Source organism: Chrysemys picta, chromosome 15, assembly GCF_011386835.1.
Source record: "Chrysemys picta bellii isolate R12L10 chromosome 15, ASM1138683v2, whole genome shotgun sequence".
Lineage (NCBI taxonomy): Eukaryota > Metazoa > Chordata > Testudines > Emydidae > Chrysemys > Chrysemys picta.
Window position 1 is genome coordinate 29,299,236 of NC_088805.1, and position 12,767 is coordinate 29,312,002.

Here is a 12,767-nt window from a genome sequence, read left to right on the forward strand (position 1 = left end):
CCTGGGAGCTGGCGAATGCTGGTCAATCAGCTCCCCTTGCTCCATCTGGCCAATGAATATCAGAGATTCCAATGTGGGGGGAAGCTTCCCGGTGTCCCTCAGTGACAGTCTCGTTCCCTAGGTACAGAGGCTGTCCCACTTGCCATTATCAACTGCTCCCAGGGAAGAATAAATTTATGCCTACAATAGTCTATAAAGGAAAACATCTCAAAATATGGGTCATGTTAGACGAGGAAGATATTTAATGGCAGTAATTTTCAATATAAGAAGGGGGGAAATCAAATCACTAAATCTGAATCACTGAAAAATGATTTAGTGAAAAAAATATTAGATGCTTCATATACATATCAGGTCCTCTGACAACAAAGATTTATCTAGATAGGATAATAGATCTGCAAAGGCAGAAATATCACAATACTGTGGCTTACCGTAAAGTACCGTGTAATCCAGATCCTAATTTGCTTATTCCTCTGCCTACTGAATTAGTTGTATAAAGATAAAGTCCATCTGCTGCAAGACAGCGCCCTAAGTCTGCATCTGAAATAGGAAGGAAGCATTGAGTGGAGACCTTTTATGAACAGCAAAGCTACAATGATCATGTCGCTGCTGCTGTTAGGACAGTGACTGAAAACCAATGAGAGCTCCTCTTCTTCTCTGGTCAGAAGTTTATATTTATATATAAATTACTATTTGTATTACAGTCACTTCTATGATGACCAATCAAGGACCAATGCCCCATTTTAGTAGGCACTCTACCATTCCTGTATCCAGTTATGCAGAACTGTATATTTACAATTTACCCACATTGCTAATGTACATATATTAAAATATGAAATAAATTACACAAAAAATGTGAAGTGCTTCCAAGCAACTTGAATGAGAACAGTGTAACATGCACCCAGCTGCTCATTCAAATATGCAAAATGGCATCAGGTAACAAACTGTTTTCTCAGATATGGATGATATACATTTGAGAAGTTCTCTATTTCTGTATTGCTTTCTTATCTGTTATGCAATATGGCTCAGAGTTTAAGTTCTAATCTTAAATTCCTCATATGTTCTGATTCAGAGTTCAGGACCTAATCAGAGAGCCCCTGATCATTTTTGGCTGCACACTATTCAAGTCGGACTATGGTGCAAGTTAGAATGCTGCATTTAATAGGACATGATCAACAGGACTCATTTCAGATGAAAATGCTTTACCTTCACTACCAGAATCTAAAATTATTCCGTACAATACATTTTAAACATAATTTTCAATTAAATACTTTCAAAAGGTTGTAATGGAACAGAAGACCATTTTCTTTTGTTTTGCTTGAAAAGAATAGAAGGATTTAACTCTTGTTCCTAGGGCATCAAGAAGAGGTTGCTCACACATCAGCATACTGGAAGGGGAGATAACACCCAAGGTTTATGAATATGGCAAGCTTTTCTGCTCAAGACCACCACTGTAACCTTAACATACTGTGTGTAACTGTGTGAAAAAAAATCTAACCCAGTGCATTGAAGATATAATTGTTGGTGCCAGTAAATGCTGGTGGATCTCAGCATTGCTCGTACATCTAGCCGTTTGTTTCTCAGATCTTTGTTAGTTGAGAGAAAGATCTTTGATCAAGGGGGATGAGATCTCTACCAAATCTTTTAACTCATGTACATCAGAAGTAGAAAACTAACAAGCAAGCAAAAAAAGATGGAGGGTGGGGGGAGAATGGAAAAATCTGGCTGCAATGATATATGTATGGCACCCAAGATATAATATTAATGCAGGAATGTCAAATAACCAGCCCACTTAAGGTATTTTGGTAGTTCACATTACATACTCAGATCACAGAATCTAAGCTTTCATTTTTTTTCAGAACAAGTAACTTCCTAGCTCTCATGGTTGCAAACATAAGCTTCCAAATATGCATAGAGTGTAAACCAATACATTTGTCTTCCTGAGTCTGTAGGCAAGCTGACACAATGACTCAGAGGTGTGAATTCCTTTCATCTCCAGTGATCTCACTGAGATGTCAACTCAAGTCTGATGACACTTCAACACCAACAATAACTATTTCATTGCTTACCTTTGTAGCAATAGAATTAGGGAAGTGGTGAGAATTGGGAATTGCTGCAGGCAGGGAAATACAGAGTGAAGAACAGGAGAGGCACAGAAAGAGATAAGTCAGAGCAGAGGAGGATGGGTAAGGAAGAGAAAGGACAGAAACACTGGCAGTCCTAAAGTTAAGTGTCTTCCCACTAATGGATGCTTAACATGACAATAATGCATTAGACAAAAAAAACAAAAGTTTCATTATAAAAACTATTCTCAATTTAATCTTTGTGCAAAACTCCCATTGAAATCAATGAGTTCTCCTATGCATATTGCTTGATAGAATCCAACGTACACCCCAGATCACTAGCCATGATAAAAATGACATTCAGTCCTTACCAGTAAACTGAGTTGTACCCATGCATTGAAGCCAATAGCAAGTGATACAATCCATTGTACTGCATCAATATGGAGATTTAAAACTTTCCTTTAGCCAGCTAAAACTTTATTAATTTTAATACAAGTGGACTCGTTTCTTCCAGTCAATCCCCTACTCAAAAAAAAAAAAAAAAAAAAAGCGCAACCAAAGGAAGCTCTATTCACTCATGTACCCATCTCCATCAAGTTTACACAATTGTGTACTACAAAGATTGTGTACTAGTACAAAGATGACCCAGTAATAACAAGCTGCCTGTAAAATTAAGTCCATGCCCATTAGTCTGTTTTTGAATGTGCAAGTTGAAAAACTGGGTCCCTACATAGCCATCTTCTTGCGCAAATGTGGGGTTTTGCAGATATAACAAGTGCCTGCATGTTCCTACAGATGCCCAAGTACGCTATCGTCTGAAAAACATGGCCCCATGTGTGCTCTTTGTTATGCCTCATGACTGCTTTTATACTCTTTCCAACAAAAAGAAAAAGAACTTCTCAAATTCTAAAGCTTTAGATACAGGGGGAAAAAATACTCTGTACAATCAATGCAAAAAAAATCTGATCCTCTTCAGTGATTTTAATATAGTCATAAAACAAACTCTTCACCTTTGTTTTCAGAGCTGGAGCCACTGTTGGCATCAGGTGCAGGTAACATATCTTCAAATCCCCAAGATACCATGTGTTTTCCCCCAAGCAAACAGGAGGGAGATCCAGGCCCACCTTCCAGAAGCAGCAACCTTTAAACCAAAAAGAGTACAGAGTAAGATACATAAAGAAAATGTTTTCAGAGTAATGATAAAAGCAACAATTAACCAGCTTGAAAATTAAGATTAAAGATATTTTTCAAATGGGAAATTTTTTATCTCTATGTTACAGTTCATAATTAAGCCATTTTAAGGGAACTTTAGGAATTTAATTTTTTTTAAATTAACACATATTGAGAATTAGCCTTTTATCATTATCCTTCCTCAATTAACCGGATTTTTCCTAGGGCTTCCAAATTTTCATTTTAGTAACTATAAAGTCTTGGATTTGTCAGTGGATCACATTTTGCGACTAATCTTTTATCTTTGATATTTACACATTTTCAAGGTTGATGCAAAAGAACTACAATTAGAAAAGTTATTACCCACCTGTATAATACATCAGCCACAGGCAGGGATCCCAGGTCTGTCTGTTTCTGTAATAGATGTACTGTGTGAACAAAAGTTTTCAGTGATCCCCTAGGAAAATAATTAAAATAAGAGTTAGAAGTCTTTGTTCATGGAAAATACACTAATTTGTATGCAAGGCAACAAAGGACAACATATATTTAAGACAATGTCCAATGACAACTTTTTGTAAAACCTCAAGGATGATTTCTCTCTCAACGAGCCAACATCTTTTCCTGTTTGCATCCTTCTTCTGGATTATTTCCACCCAACTCTGGGGTAACACAAACAAAGAGGGGGCAGAGGGAAGGATGTTATCTAACTGCCAGCCCTGAACCCACTTCTTATTTTGGGCATGAGCTGCCACAGGCAGCTCCATAAACAATATACAAGGGAGGGCAACTGGGAATCACCTTTAGAGCATCTTAGATTCTTTTTATTCATCATTTCAGAAAAATAATGACATCTATGCAGCTTGAAGGACTATATTTGGTTTATAAGTGTTGCAAATGAAGGCTTCAAAGGGATAGTCAAGTGCTTTGCGCAATTGATTATCCTTAAAAGGAATTTAAAAATCCCAAGCCTAAGAAATAGAACTTGGGGTATACATTTGCAAGTGTTTGTCAGAGAAGTTGACCGGTAGAAATCTCTTAATTGTTTAGGCCACCACCAAAATGTTTCTTATAATGGGTTCTTTCCCAACTGAAGGGGCTCCTTAGGAGCTTCTACAAAATGTTTAACTTGCAGGTGCATATAGAAACTAAGAAAGCAGATTACCAGTACATTAGTTTTGTACAAACTTTAGTAGTGCTACGCCCTGGAAAAAGCCTCTAATGGTTGACAGTCCTTTGACATCCCATCTTTGAAATGCTCAATTTCAATTTCCCCCCAAGAATTTTAATCAGTTTTTTAAAACAATATTCATCCCATTGCTTTTGTATCCTTCGGAAAATGAAGCATCCAGGATTGAAAAAGGATGATCAATAGCAGTCTTCTTTTAAAGGCTTCTTTCTTTATAAATGGTGCCCAATGCATGGAGGAGTGCATGGCTTTTGTAGATAAACACAAAACTCAAAATACTATAACACTGTAGGTAGCATTATGTAGATAATTTTGAAAAGACAAGCTAAGAAGATGATTTTCAATTCAATGCCTTTAGTTAATTTTGGTTCTTTTAACCATTTAAATTCACAAAGACATTATCCATGCCTTTTGATAATAACTTAGACATGCCAGATAGCAACCATTGTCCCCCAACTGGTGCACAAAACAAATGTTATTTGTCACATACATTTTACTTAATGCATTTAATAGATTATAAACCCTGAAGATACTACTGTGGTCATCTACTCTGACCTCATGTATAACCCTGCATAGGAATTCCCTGAATTGATTTGTGTTTCAACTACAGCAGATCTTTTAGAAAAAGATTCAATATTGATTTTAAAATTGCCACTGATGTAGAATCCACCACAACCCTTGGTAAGGTGTTCCAATGGTTAATAACACTAACTGTTAAATAGTTGTGCTTTATTTCTAGTCTGAATTTGTCTAGCTTCAACTCCCAGCACTTGATCTTGTTATAACTTTGTCTGCTAGACTGAAGAACCCATTCTCAAAGTTTTGTTCCCCCATATAGGTACTTCTAGACTGGAATAAAATCTCTTCCTCCCCACCCCCAAACCTTCTCTTGGTTAAGCAAAACAGATTGAGCTTCTGGGGTCTATCACTATCAGACACGTTTTCCAATCTCTTAAATCACCCTCGTGGCTCTTCTCTGAAACCTCTCCAATTTATCGCATCCTTTTTGAATTGCAGACACCAGAATGGGAAACAGTATTCCAGAGATTTGGTGTACATTAGAGGGTCATGATTTTCAGAAAGTGCTAAACACCAGTCCTCTAAAAATCAGGAGCCTTTAAAGTGAAGTAGGACACAAACAAATCAATCAATCAATAAATGGTTAATTTTGAAAGTCTTAGCCTACACCATTTTTTGTCCAAGACAAACTGAATTAGCACAATCTACTTCCTCTGAGGGCTTCTCTATGTAAAGTGGCAATTGAATGAAAAAGACCTCCTGCAGCAGATGACAGACTGAAGTACATTGACCTCTATATAAGCCATTGAGGAAAAATAAGCTGCAGGACCAGGGTCACAGAGCACAGGGAGACGTCAGACAAACGTTTCCCCATTTATTAAAAGAAAGAGAATGAAGAGAATGTTTCGTATCCTGTGTCAACCATCCTTACAGATGGGTTCAACACAGCAAAGGAAACCACATGCACAAGAGTCAGTCCTAGCCTAAATCTTTCCTCTTCCACATGAGCTAAGCATTTATATTGCATATTGGTTTCACCTTTTCCAGCCAATTTTTAATATGAAGAGACTACTAGCTAGTGTAAAATGAAAAGCTTTTCCACAGCATGACCACATTATAATTTCTGCCATTCTTTAGCACAAACACATGCTACCATCATCAACCATGACATCTGTCTAATATAGACTCTTCTTACCTTGCACAGGCCAAGGCAACAAGGGCGGCAGCAGCATTCTCTTTTTGTTTATATGGAATCTGTTGGCCTGAGGCAGATGTTTCCTCCAACCAGGAGCAGAGCAAAGATTCAATTCCATTAAGACAGTCAGCTGGTTCCTTAGTCAAACTCAAAGGCTGGCAATCTCGAAGGCAATTCAATAGTACCTCAGCAGTTATGTTACAGAGAGAAGGGTCTGTTCTACTTTGAGACTGAATGAGAGGAAAGACCAATAGAAGTCCCATCCGTGAAGTAAATGGTGCTTGCTCAGGTTGCTGTAACAAACCCTGACGCTTGAGCAAGGCCAATGTTTCTTCATCCCCAGAATTTTCCCGTTCGTGTTGTTCTTCCAAGGCTAGCTGGCGCTGGGCATTCCAGAGTCCACGCAAAGCATTTAAACGGTATTCAAGCAGACGGGCATAGGCGTTGCTCTGGTTTCCACATACAGAACGCAAACGCTCAGCTAGTTCTGTTGGATTCTTAGTCTCAAATGTTAGAATCTAAGAGGAGAACAAGGTCACGTTTACTAGTGCAAACATGTCTGCTTTTATTAGAAATGCTTTAAAAAAAGCAAAGTCCAACATAATACACGTAACATAACTTCTAAATATTAGACTGAAACATAATCCCAATCTAAAGTGTTAGAATATTTGTACAAAGAAAACATCTCAAGTCTTAAGTCCATGTCCCAAGAAGTGCACGATTATTCCCTGAAGTACATTTTGTAGTACTTTCTCCAGTTTTAGAACATTTCAAGTGATAGAGCTTCCCCCAATTTTCTAACCTCACAGCTCCCTCCCACTGTGAAGTTTTTTTCCCTGCTATTCATCTCACTTTTATCCCATTACTCTGTTACACCTGCTTCAAATGTTTGCAGTTATATCGTGTTCTCTTCTTTACTGATAGCTGCTGTCACATCAAACACACACCTTATGATCAGATGTTTCTATGAGGAGAAAAATGTCTTTATCTTGGCACTTCCAAATAAAATGGGAAACAAAGTGGAAACAATAAAATCAAGTAACCCTAATGGAAAGCAATGTTTGGAGAATTCTTCCAAGTACTAAGCCAGAAAACCATTATTTCTGTGAGAGACGATAGATCTCTTTTCCCCATATTACACAGTTCCACATCTGAGATCAGCAGAGTCACTTGAGCTGGGGTGATTATATTGACAGGCAGTCCTTCTATATTTGTGTTTTTTAACTTACAGGATAGGCATACAGAGTATACAGTAGGAAAATAAAGATAAATTTTATAAATGTGATGAACAAGAATAGATAAATCACTTCAGGACATGTCATATTCATCATTTTCATGAGTAAACCTACTGAAGTCAGTGAAACTACTTTACCTGAGTATAGTGAGCAGGATTTAGCCTTACTAATAAAAGGGTACGTTTAAAAAAAAATGAAATTCTTACAGAATTTACATTAGCAAAGATATATTTTTTTAATGGTTAAATATTAGCAAGTAAATTTTGTAGATCAATATTTCCAGTCTAAGAATGTTAGTTACTAAACTATACATTACACTAAATAATACATTTACAATAAATACTGTTTATATTAAATTGTTCTTTTAAAGTGCTAGGCTTTGTGTATTCTCTCGCCTCCTGTGGCGGAATATTCTATTCATCTGTATTAGAGGTTGTCATACTTTTGACTTTTTGGAACAAAACATTATAAACTTTATATGCAGGAAATGTGTTGCTTGTAACTAGAGCCCTGCAAATCTGCGGATATCCACTTTATATCCACAGACCATGTTTGCAGATCATGTATCGGATGCAGATACAAATTTTGTATCCACACAGGGCTCTCTACTTGTAACTCATGAGGATGGATTCTCAAATGGAAAGTAACAAGCAGCAGCAGCAAAGAGGAAGAACAATTAAAAAGGTCAATTCTAAAAACTAACATAATATTTTTAAACAGTAGGTCTTCCAAAGAAAAGGTGGCTCCCCTTAAGGGTTAAACACCTAAAATATTGTTTTTGTTTGTTTGTTTGTTTGTTTGTTTTTTGGTCTGTTTTTTAAATACTTGCTAGACAAATGTCACAGGCAACACAAAAGATAATCATTACCTGCTTGCTATTTGGCTTCTCCTTTGATACTATGACAAACACTAGATCATTTAGTTTGATTTTTTTAGATCAAATATATTTTGCTTTTTTGCTCTACAAAAATAATAGCGTCTTCAACGTGTGTGCCAGATGAGGTTTAAACACCTAATTGTGCCTAGCTAAGCTATAAGTTCCTGTATAGAACTATTGATTCAGAACGCTCTCCAGCCTTTCTGGACTATAAACAAAGTCTGTATCTAATTTGAAACACAGTTACTCGCTTAGAGGACCTAAAGCATGAGATTCAAAGTGAGAATGCCGGAGTACAGATTACTATTCCGTTATCTTATTAATGTATATGAAATGAAAACCAAGGAGGAAGAAGAAAAGAAAGGAAGTGAAAGAAGACAAACTGATTGAGTGGAACTTTGAAATCAAAGCTCAATTTCAGCCCAAACTCAACATCTTGTCTTAGGTCAGTTAAAATGTTATACACTGACAAATAAATTATATAGCACTGATAGCCTTAACAACAGGGGAACAGTTCTGAGCGTAGACCTTTACAAGGGGGATCAGTAGGGTAGCTCAATGATACCAAGCCATATACTGTATAGCAAAAGCTCTCCAACTTTTTAATTCTGAAGACCAACTTTATGAGGGGAAAGATCTCGAGAGCCCTGCGCGGATACAAAAATTGTATCCGCATCCGATCCGCTATCTGCAAACGTGATCCGTGGATATAAAGTGAATATCTGCAGATCTGCAGGGCTCTAAAGATCTCCTCATGGACCATCAGATCAACCAGTCCAACAATCTGTCACAGTACAATTCCCCCCAAATGTTACATTTGGGACGCCAGTAGGAAGGGCTCTCTGGACTGCTGTTGAATAGAAAGCCATGTGCCTTAAATTCCATTTCATTCCTAACCTGTGAAAAATAAGCAAAAATTATGCACTCGCTAATCTAAAGTGTCCTAATTGTGTCTGAACTGCTGGAAGACAGTTTAACTTTTTCCTTCCCAGAAGAATGTTTTTGATAATACATTTTGTAATTTTTCTGCTTTAATAAAACCTGATACAACATGCATATGTGTGACACATACATTACTTTGTGCTTTAAATTTATTAAATGTTAATCAACTCATGTTACACAAAGAAACCACTGAAGAAATCAAAAACAAGCTTTTGCAAGATCAAAGAATTAGAACAAGTTTTGTTGCTATTTATTTTTATGATCAGGATCAAATATTTAAGTTGAAATTTCTTCATAACTATTCTGACACTTGTGACTGGGTATTTTTAACTTTAATTCCAAGTAAACATCAAATTCCTATTTTAAATATCGTTTTGCAGACAGAAAACAAACATAATTAAGTATTTTCATTATTCTAGAAAATTCCTGGTTTTGCTATTTGTGTATCTTTTGTAAGGGTACATTTTTAATATACTATCTACAAACAACGAAAAAGATTATTCTGAAAAGATTTGGGAGATAATTAACCAAATAGACATCCTATGGTGCCTACACTTAGGTGACTGCTACATATATCGATTTAGCAGTGCCCACAGGTTACTGAGCTTATAAAATCTGTTTGATTGTTCAGAATTAGCCCATTTTAAATGGCTCCTTATAAGGAATAGGAAGAACATTTATTAATAAAGCTAGGTTGTTCTTCAGACACTGATTTCTAGAGTAAGAAGGTCAGCCTTAAATATTTTTTTAACAATTATTTCATACTTTTTCTTCTCAGCAAATGTTGAGTACCTTTTCTTTTTGTAGTCTATTCTCATGCTTAATAAGCATATAAGGCCTGTGACAACATTTAAAGCTACAAAATAAGTTTCAACCTGGGCTCAGATACATTCCCTTGTCATTGCAACCACCCAGGGAAGTCATAAGCATTTTACAGGGAAAACAAACATTAATACTTTGTTAGTGTATCAGTCAGGTGAGGGAAGGGTGCATAAGTAGTAACTGACTACAGAGATCACCCTCATCATCTCTGCAATAGGTCAGCTTTTTCACTGTTCCAGTGCAAGATTCAACGTAACAGGGTAAGTTGAAGGAGCACTTACCCTCAATTTATCAAGTTTACCATTTTCTTTTGAAACATGATTATAGCACACAAATATCAAAGAAATCATAACTGTGGAGCCAAACCTGAAAAACTCCAAAGACATGTTTCTTATCCACATAGGAAAAGCCACACAGATTTTTGGTATTTGAGCATGAATATGAAAGCAGTAATCTTTGGGCAGCATCTGAAACAACATTTCATTCCACAACTAATCAAGAATCCAAATGGCAAACTAGCCAACTGAACATCTCCAGGATGCGCTACTTAGCTGAAATAAAGATCAATCTAACAATTAAAATTATACTTGTCATTACAAATGGCAAAAGCCTTGGTCACTTGACCAATCTAACTAATCAAAGACTAAAACTAGGTTCTTCCCCTCCGTTTTCAGGAAAAGGTCTCTGTGTAGGAAACAAGAGGAGGAACAGGAGTTTGAAAAATTTTAATTATTGCTTGAATGGTTTATTTTGGCGTTATTATTCAATAATCTACCTCGGATTCCTATATGCGAACGATCATGGTCCAGATTCTCAGCAGATGTTAATAGAGCTATGCTAATTCACATCATTGGAGCTATGCTGATTTATACCTGTTGAGGATCTGTCCAAGTCTTAAAAGATTGGAAGTCAGAAGATTATTCAAGTGAAAATTTACTTTTTCTAACAAATTAGAGCAAGGCACTTGTAGAAGTGAACATATAATGTCAAAGTATTAGTTAAATTTCAATTTTTTTTTTTAATTAAACACTGCTTACTTGACAGTCTCTGGTCATAAATCTCTAAGGATTGCTGGATATGGATTTGCATCCATACATCTAGTCCTGCTTACATCTTTTGGTTTATTAAAGTACACAGCTTCTGAATTTCAGTTCATAAGGTTTTCAGGACAGTTCTCAACTAAATTAAGGATGCTCCCTGCAAGCTGACACAATTTATATCAAATTGAATTACCTACTGTTTGTGGGACTCCCCAGCTCCTTTTCTTTGGTATGTTTCTTTACTTTCCTCTAAGAATCACTGACAGATTAGACTATCATTTGGATGCTGATAACAGAGATGTACTGCTTTGCTGCTGAAATTTCTAGAAAGGTTGTGTCTGGTTTGATCTTAGAAGCATCAGTTTTTACAAAATTCCCTACCTTGAATGCTTTACTACTTCTAGCCATTTTCAGAATCCTTATCTGCCACAAACAGAAATGGACACATCTGCTTGGTCTTGCTCTTATATTGCAACATCTGTGCACATTCCTCAATACATCTCACTCACTAACAACTGATAAGAAAGTTGAGTGAGCTGTCAAAATAGTACTTCTGATATTCCACAACAAACAGCTGGTTCTGTAAGTGAACTGTATCAATGCTGAAGGCATTTCTTGAACTGGCTACAAAATGATTTCTTTTTTTGCAAAAGAATTCAGAGGTTTTATTACTTGAGACTTATCAATAGGGTCCTGGTACAGTCTCCATCACTGACAATTTTTATATCAAGATTGGATGTTTTTCTAGAAGATCTGCTCTAGGAATTATTTGGGGAAGTTCTAGGGCCTATGTTATACAAGAGGTCAGACTAGAATGATCACAATAGTCCCTTCCGGCCTTGGAATCTATGAATCTATAAACAGTTTTCAAAGTTTCTATTGTTGGCATAATCCGTATTTGGTAAATCTTGGACACAAATGTCATTTGTTTGGAGACATTGTGGTCTGCTATAGAAATACAAATTTAGATTTAATTTTATTAGTTAGCAAAGGCCTATAGAAAAAGTCATTTCTTTCATATATTTTGTAAGCCACTCGTCATCTTGGCAACTTATATTATTTGGTTTTGAGAGAAGTTAAAATACTCACTGCATAGGATTTTTAAAATAAAAAATGTCTGCAGTACCGACAGATGTCATATGATAATTTATAGTAAAATTCAGTGATTTAATTGAAGTAGAAAAGAGTTGATTTAAAATGGTTACTCACTGAAACACAAAATTTTAAAAAACTTGCTGGGTTCCATAGTTTGTAATAAACTGTAAACATAAACCAGGTTGGCTGGAAGATTCACTAAGCCCCTACCTTTAAAACTATAACTGAGTCAGGGGACTCAGCCTTAATATGGTTAAAGTATAGATGTCTCGTGGCTCCACAACCTGATAAAAACTTTGGATCCCTGAATTGGTTATCGCTGTAGTACTGATGGGCCTTTTCTGATTTTCTTTCAAAATAATTTTGAAACCATATGAAACCTGGTGGGTTCGACTGATTGCTTTGATATTCTAGCTCAGATTACCATGACATTCAATGTTGAAAGAGCGCACAGGTATATTAAGGAGAGTACGCATGCAGCAGTTTGTTTACTGTAGTCTGTAGTAGAACAAGCAAATAAACCTAGAAGTCTGTACCCTCCCCTTTTCCTATGCCTCCTCCAGCTCCTTATACCTCTGAATGTCAAAGCTAACTCAGGACCATGCCGGATAGACTCACAGAGCTCA

The 12,767-nt window shown here is 36.4% G+C and overlaps 1 protein-coding gene across 6 annotated transcripts in view; it reads right to left on the minus strand.

The window, feature by feature from the left end:
- Positions 1–12,767, minus strand: part of HECTD4 (HECT domain E3 ubiquitin protein ligase 4) — a 109,532-nt gene that overhangs the window by 80,824 nt on the left and 15,941 nt on the right. For all 6 annotated transcript variants that reach the window (XM_065568796.1, XM_065568794.1, XM_065568795.1 and 3 more), the window contains exons 2-5: positions 6,131–6,648; positions 3,598–3,687; positions 3,071–3,201; positions 429–537 (exon numbers count right to left, since the gene is read on the minus strand). In XM_065568796.1, coding sequence (XP_065424868.1) covers positions 429–537; positions 3,071–3,201; positions 3,598–3,687; positions 6,131–6,648 — 848 coding nt within the window. The remainder of the gene's footprint in view (positions 1–428; positions 538–3,070; positions 3,202–3,597; positions 3,688–6,130; positions 6,649–12,767) is intronic.